At 35.4% G+C, this 7,815-nt stretch overlaps 2 protein-coding genes across 5 annotated transcripts in view; one reads left to right on the top strand and one right to left on the bottom strand.

The window, feature by feature from the left end:
* LOC106099584 (protein ultraspiracle homolog) overlaps nucleotides 1-5,673 on the top strand; it is a 33,678-nt gene extending 28,005 nt beyond the window's left edge. For all 4 annotated transcript variants that reach the window (XM_013278160.1, XM_013278159.1, XM_013278157.1 and 1 more), the window contains 5 exons: nucleotides 573-715; nucleotides 967-1,042; nucleotides 1,787-1,936; nucleotides 2,989-3,038; nucleotides 3,380-5,673. In XM_013278160.1, the coding sequence (XP_013133614.1) occupies nucleotides 573-715; nucleotides 967-1,042; nucleotides 1,787-1,936; nucleotides 2,989-3,038; nucleotides 3,380-3,601 (641 nt within the window). In that variant the 3' untranslated portion in view covers nucleotides 3,602-5,673. The remainder of the gene's footprint in view (nucleotides 1-572; nucleotides 716-966; nucleotides 1,043-1,786; nucleotides 1,937-2,988; nucleotides 3,039-3,379) is intronic.
* LOC106099583 (uncharacterized protein C05D11.1-like) overlaps nucleotides 5,670-7,815 on the bottom strand; it is a 9,851-nt gene continuing 7,705 nt past the window's right edge. Inside the window, exons 16-18 of the mRNA XM_013278156.1 lie at nucleotides 7,150-7,307; nucleotides 6,510-6,662; nucleotides 5,670-5,927 (exon numbers count right to left, since the gene is read on the bottom strand). Coding sequence (XP_013133610.1) covers nucleotides 5,870-5,927; nucleotides 6,510-6,662; nucleotides 7,150-7,307 — 369 coding nt within the window. The 3' untranslated portion in view covers nucleotides 5,670-5,869. The remainder of the gene's footprint in view (nucleotides 5,928-6,509; nucleotides 6,663-7,149; nucleotides 7,308-7,815) is intronic.

Here is a 7,815-nt window from a genome sequence, read left to right as displayed (position 1 = left end):
ATAAGGCCGCCCTTGCGCAAGTTTAATATTACTTAATTTTAGCTTTCCTGTATAATACTATATGTGCAAAAGTGTTAAATAAATAAATAAAATAAATAAAATAAAATTCCGTACATAAACAAATGCTGCATTAGAACAAAAAACTCGGAAAATAATATTTTGATTATAATATCGTTTGCATATTGGACCGGTTCTAAATGTCGTTGAATTCTAAACGTCCAAAACACTACTTAGGAATTCCGCGCCTCATCGTGTTTGTTGTTGATTTTGACAGTTTTCTTTTAGTCATTTATATTTATAGATATTTAAGTATATTTTAAACATATCTGACGAGAACATACTTGTGTAAAATTTTTATTTACAATTGCATTGGACGTATTAACATTTTTTTTTATTTTGTTACTGTTTAATTTTTCTTTGACTGTATTATTCTTTGTAAAAAAATAATAAAAGATACCATTGAAATATCCATAACTTTACAAAATACGTGTTGCATCTACTACTACTTTCAATCTGTTAAAAAATTCAGCAAAAAATATAGTGTGTTGATTTTTTTTGGTGGTTGTTTCTAGGCAACAAACAGATAGCGGCGCTGGTGGTGTGGGCGCGGGACATCCCCCACTTCAGCCAGCTCGAGCTGGAAGACCAGGTGCTGCTCATCAAGGGCTCGTGGAACGAACTGCTGCTCTTTGCCATCGCCTGGAGGTCAATGGAGGTAACTATCAATTTAATACTTGTAGCGCCATCTAGTTGGTACATTGTGAAACTTGTAAACTCCGAATTCTTTACAATGTAATACAGTGTTTTTTAAAAATGTGAAGATTTTAGTACAGTCTATGTTCAAAACCTTTATCAACTGCTAACCATGAGCACTCTATTCAAACTATTTTCTTGTTTCTTTTTCGCTGCCAAGATACTTAATATGTATATATGTAGGTTTTAATGATTTTTTGTTCGTATATGCAGTATTTAGAAGACGAGAGGGAGAACATGGACGGCACGCGGAGCGCCGCCACGCCACAGCTCATGTGTCTAATGCCCGGTGAGTTTTGATGTACTTTAATAATTAGTGTTTGAGAAAACTTATATTTTTGTAATAACGGCAAATGTTTTTGTTTTTTTTCTGGTTTATGTGTTTGCTTTAATCAGTGTGAAGAGTAATTTAGACTAGAATTAAAATTTATCTCAGGGACTTCTGGGACACATTTGTTAGGCTTTTTGGTTTAAAATAGAAGATAAATATGTACTTACAGTTTTTGTTGGGTAAATTAATAAGCTCTAGGTATTATCTTCAATCTGTTAGTTTTAAATTACGTGGTAACAAAAATACAAAAATGAGTTAACTGCTTACGTTTTTACTCCTCACGATTCTGTTTATAGGCGTTAAAAGCATTTCCTTATCTCCCCTTGTGTTGAACACTTCACGACTTTTATTTTATTATCAACTAGCTTTGCCCGCGAATCCGTAATGTAATTAAAAAAATAAAAGCATGTAGCCTATGTGTTGTTCCAGACTATCCTCTACATTTATGCTATAAACTCTTACAAACACGAGTATATCATACTTTAATAATAATATTATAAATGCGAAAGTTCAGATGGATGGAAGTTTGTTAGTTTGTAGCATAAACGGCTGAAGGGATCTGGATAAAATTTGGCGTAGATGTATAACATAGTCTTGAAGAACACAAAGGCTACTTTTGTATTTTTATAATTGAATATAATTCCACGCGGAATGAGTCGCGGGCAAAAGCTAGTAAATTCTACATTATAATGTGTGTGTCAGGTATGACGCTGCACCGCAACTCCGCGCTGCAGGCGGGCGTGGGGCAGATCTTCGACCGTGTGCTGTCGGAGCTGTCGCTGAAGATGCGCGCGCTGCGCATGGACCAGGCGGAGTACGTCGCGCTCAAGGCCATCATACTGCTCAACCCCGGTACTGTTAACAAGAAAATTAGTACCGCGTTATAGAATTGGCGCAACACTAGATTATTGGCATAAACGTCACATCCCTAACTGACAGCTGTCAATGTCATTAGGAGGATTGATATTCCCGCGCGATCCTGAGTCTTGACGAGAAGTGTTGCTGAGTTTAAAACGATAGTATCTGTTGGCGACGTAATTGCTATGCCTACTCGCTGTTACACGTGCCGCCCTTGAATGCACCTCGCGGCACGTGTAACCTCGGATGACCGCGGCCGCCCTGTCGTCGCGCGCCGCCGAAGGGCGGCATCCTTTGATGTTTCTTTGGCAGCGCGCGGCGAAGGACGCGGTCTCTTTGATTTAACAACAACTAATAAAATCATGGCACGAGGCAGCAGTTATTGAGGTCGCGGCAAAATATAAATAGACAATTTTTAACTTATTTGATGTCCAGTATCTTGGTAGCAATAAAGGCGTCAGTATCTCCGAGAAGAAGTTTTTATTTTATCATACAGTCCACTACAGTATCCATTAAATACATTGTTTAAAAGTACATACGCTGATATTACTACACTACAATGTAATATAGCTGAACATAACAGGTTTTGTTATATAAAAGACTAGGTGTTCCTTGCGACTTCGTCTGCCTGAAATTAAAAAATAATAATAAAATCAAAGCCTATGTTGTTTACTGATAACGTAACTTTTTAGTTCATCGAAATCGGAAATATAGTTTTTTTGTTATTTCAATACATACAAAAATACAAATCTGTTCTCTACATTAAAATGTTATAAAAAACATAAAGTTCACTCTAAAGGTTAATTAATTATTGCAATCTTGAGCGTTGTCTACCATTATAGACCATGGGGCTCTACCCTATGGGGTAGCTACCATATAATGGTCCTATTCGATGTAGTTTTTGTATGTATTTTTCATTTTTAAAATTTCTTGTGTGGCAACGCCCATGAATGACATAGAATATTCATTATAATATTGATTATTTATTTGTATCTTGTTTCTTGTATGTGAAAATGTATTCATATTTGTATGTAATATCTTTTCAGATATCAGAGGACTGAAGAATCGACTAGAAGTTGACCTTCTTCGGGAAAAGGTAAGATAAATAATGCTCAATGTCTCCTATGCTTTAACATTTGGTAAAATGTCCAATAAGTTTATTTGCTGTTAGAAGTGGCCCGCGATTTATCAGCGCTAAGTCATAAAAAATAGCGTATTATTCTGGCATTTATTAGCTTATTTTCTGACAAAATCTTCTCAGCCGTTTCGGAGAATATAGTGTACTATTTGATAGTGAGAGAAAAAACGTGCTCTTCGGCACAGATAGATAGACAAATTATAATTTCAATATCACACTACAATTGTATTACACCAGTAGAAGTTTAAATTTTTATGGTTTTTTTTTTAAATATTAATTTATGTTGACATGATTATCAGATGTTCTCGTGCCTGGACGAGTACTGCCGGCGGTCGCACAGCGCGGAGGAGGGCAGGTTCGCGTCGCTGCTGCTGCGGCTGCCCGCGCTGCGCTCCATCTCGCTCAAGAGCTTCGAGAGCCTCTTCTTCTTCCACCTCGTCGCCGACGCCAACATCAGCGGCTACATCCGCGAGGCGCTGCGCAACCACGCCCCGCCCATCGACACCAACTCCATCATGTAGGCCCCGCCCACGCGCGCCCACGGACACGCCCACGCGCCCACAGACATGCCCACGCCCCCACGCTCACCGCACCACACCAACCTTACCAACGATATCTCAACACGATCGATAATGCATTTATATTATGGACAAACAAAAATAATTGCCCCTTCATAGCGCTACCCATTTAGTCGCTAAAACATTTTAATTTGTTCAAAAATTAATATTTTTTCGAACGTGATAAAACTAGAAATACTTCATTAAAACGAACATATAGAAAATCACATTATGTGATATTTTACTATGTATCAATATGTTTGAAACTCGTGTGAGCGTCGGCGGGCGCGACTGCAGTTAGGCGGCAGTTAATGTATAGAGAAATTAATATACATAGATATAAGATTACACATTGTTTATGCCAGTTTTAATATAATATAGTTATGTAAAATACACCAACAATATTTATTTAAGACTTGAGCCTGAGGAATGGTCGTTCCCATGTTACCTGATGGTATTTATTTTTTTATTTGACATTCAATTTTTTGTCACATCATTATGGTGTATTTTATGTAATAGTTAACGTATAATTAATCATTACTGTGTTGACTAAAATAGGCAGTTGTAGATTTTTTTAAACAATCGAAAGCAAAGTCGCAATTGTACCTGCAAAATATGCCTTTTTAAAATTAGAAATATTTTAAAATGTAATCAGTATAGCAATTTTATGATAGAAATTATTTAACAGGAGATATTGTGGCGTCGGTTTTTATATGTCTAGTAGCAGTTTGTTCATGTTTCTTTGAAGAAAATTCGTTCAACATTCCGCCACAACACAAAGCCTTTACAAAAACAGCTTTACGAGAGGGATTTACCAACATTTGTATTTCAACTATGGTTTAAATGACTTCGGGTTTGGGATATAGTCAAACAAGGATATCTGGCCCGTTAGAATAAAAAGCCATCAAATAAAAAAATACAAATGAAACAAAGATCTTGCCAATTTTTGATATTGACAAGGTGGCGCTAGTGAGCTGTCATAATTTAGTTTCTTATTCCCACCGGGTCAGATGTCCTCGTTGGTCTATATGTTAGATCATTTTTAATGTTATTTTGTGACATTGGGACAGAATGTGACAAGTGAGTTGTATGAGGCGAGAGAAGCGAGGGAGAGGAACCGGGGCCGCCTCTTTATTACCTAGTTGTAACGTTATTAATCCAATTAGTCGTTCTTCTATTAGGAAAATGTATTTCGTCACTGAGGTGTCGTAAGTTGTTAGGTTTAGATAATTAACATTTACCAAATCACATCTTCAAAGCACCTTTATATGGTTTTAGAACTCTTAGTTTAAAAATCGATAGCTTGTTTGTTTACGATTGATTTTACACAATTTACATTTGTTATGTACTATTTTGGTGCTTTTGAGATGCATTATCATATAGGTATTTTTGTTATACGGAAATGTAATCATTTTCTATGAGTCCGTTGCAAAACATAAGGAACTGTAAATATATCATTGCATGTACAATTTTTAACTACAGTAAGTAACGCTTTATGTAAAGTAATATATTTGAATGACGTCATCAAGTTAGAAGTTGATATGAACAATAGAATGGCCTACTTGTTAGCTGTAAATGTAGGCCAGTTTATTTTTTTAAAACTAAATAAAAATGCAACAAAAAGTAATGGAAAAAAATCATTCATATTTATAGTGGACTTAGTAAAATCAATATTGTTACTCATATATTGGGAAGTTTTTGTTTAAACAAAACTTTTGCAAATGATTTGAGGCAAAAACTTAGTTAAGCGCTCAAGTAGATATATTACGAACTCGAGAAAATGTTTAATATTGGCAGAGCCTTATAATTGTATTGATAATCAGTTGTTGAAGTTTCGGGTTCAAATGCAAATAAATGTTGATGTCTTGATATTATTCTATGGATGGGTTTGAATTTTACAAAAAAAGTTGCAGTGGTTGTGAGATGATTTATAATAAATGTTTACTAAAATATCTGACTAAATTTAAGTTATATTTTTTGTATAGACATACATTAAGGCTTTAAGATGGAGGGTGATAAATAAATCATCACAATAACTATATCGTTTTATTTATAAAATAGTTATATGCAAATAATATTTAAATGTATATAAAACTGTGATCCTTACAAATCAAACCAATACATTCAATAAGGCACAGGCAAGCAGTGGTTTTGGATTCATTGACATTATTTTGTATTTTTCATGCATTTAAGTATTTCATTTACAAATAATATTAATACAGTTTGTTGCGCTTATTTGTTAAAGTGAGATGCTTCCATTGACTCGAATGCTTCCAAATTAATGTTCATCCTGGAAAGAAAAACAACGTTTTTAAATTACACAGTTTTACGTTATTTTAATCAAATATTAATTCTCAACAAGCCTGAAAGAAATTCTTGATATAAAGTCAAGTTTACTCTAACTGGTACAACTAAGCTAATTTCTATAACAAAAAATAAACAGTATAGCGCGAGCATCTTCAATTCTAGTCAATTATGTTTAAAGTTTTGTTTTTAATAATTTAATTGTATCATTGATCTTAGACATCTACTATTATTATAAAGAGGAAAGATTTGTATTTTTGTATGTATTGTATTGAAATAACCTCGAAACTAATGGGTCGATTTCAAAAATTTTCAAACTATTAAAAAGCTACGTTTTCATTGCGTAACATAGGCTATTTTTAAATTTTTTTAATTCCACGTGGATAAAGTCACGAGCAACAGCTATTTTTTTATAAATAAATTAAAAATTGCAACAAAAGCATGGCTAGTCCGCGCCAGTGGCGGTAGAGTTTTTTATGGCCTCTGATCAAAATAATAAAAAGTCTATTGAAGCGCCCCCAGGGGCAGATTTTTGGGTTCTTATGTTAGGGCTTTTGTAGATACATACTTGTGGAACGCGGCCTGCAGGTCAGCCACCTTGGTGGGATGACAGACGACGGCCAGAGTGCCGGCGGCCGGCGCGAACAGCGAGCCCAGCCAGCGCGCCGCCGCCGCGCCCGCGCTCTCCTCCGTCACAGCAGCGATCGCCACCACCAGCTCCCTGACACACACATACATACATACATACATACTGCTTTACTTAATTTTATTACAACTAAATGAGGCTTTTAGTGTGTTATTATTACTCTAATTGTTTAAGCATATGATTATCATCATTATCAACTTTTGACGCTCGATATAGACCTCCAATGCCTGGTTACTTAGTTTAGTTTTATAGCGACCTAAGGTCATTCCTCTTCATCTAAAATTGCGTTCTGTATGGCGATGAATTTAAGCGTCAAGATTTCTGAAAATTGTATACAGCAGTGAATATTGCATTTAGCAAGCTGTATATCAAATTTGTCAAATGCAAATTATAGGCTGGTCGTGTCTTATAATAAACAACGACATGATTCTGAAACTTATCGAAAAATCATATTTAATGCAAGATCGGTATAATAAAGGTAAAAATGTAGCACACAAATTGATATTTTTGTTGAATGTAATATACAAGAGCGCGCATTTAAGGGTGAAGTGTGAGTCCGCACCTGTTGTATGCGGGCGAGCCGTGGCGCAGGTAGTTGAGCAGCGAGTGGCGCACCACGTCCGCGGGGCACTTCTCCTGCTCCACCGCCTCGAACAGCGCCGTGCTGCGCGCGGACGCGAACAACTCCGCGTCAAACTTCTTCTCCTTCAGGTATTCCTCCTACAGCAACATCAGGAAAGATTTGTATTTTTGTATGTATTATATTGAAATAACCTCAAAACTACTGGGCCGATTTCAAAAACAGTTTAACCATTAAAAAGCTACGTTTTCTGAGTAACATAGGCTGTTTTTGAGTTATGTATGAGTAAATGAGTTATTGTTATTATTATTATTTTTCAACATCAGATTAAAATAAAATAGTGCTACTGCGCTGCTATCTATGTATAAGTCTAAACTTCAAAAAAAAAACGATAATCTTGGAAGCTAGGTGTAATTTTTGATAAAAATGAACTTCTTGTCACGTCTGATTTTTTTCTTATTTGATGCATATTCAACCTTATCTATACTAACATAATGGTCATTTGTATTGAAATAGCTCAAAAACTACTGGGCCCATTTCTTACATTATTAAAAAGCTACATTAGCAGTGACTAACGTAGGTTGTTTTTTATTATTTTAATATTCACGCAGACGAAGTCATGAGCAACAGTTTTTTTTTTTTTTTTTT

Source organism: Papilio polytes, unplaced genomic scaffold, assembly GCF_000836215.1.
Source record: "Papilio polytes unplaced genomic scaffold, Ppol_1.0 DF824102.1, whole genome shotgun sequence".
Lineage (NCBI taxonomy): Eukaryota > Metazoa > Arthropoda > Insecta > Lepidoptera > Papilionidae > Papilio > Papilio polytes.
Note: the sequence above shows the minus strand (reverse complement) of the source record. Positions and strands in the feature narration are given on the sequence as shown.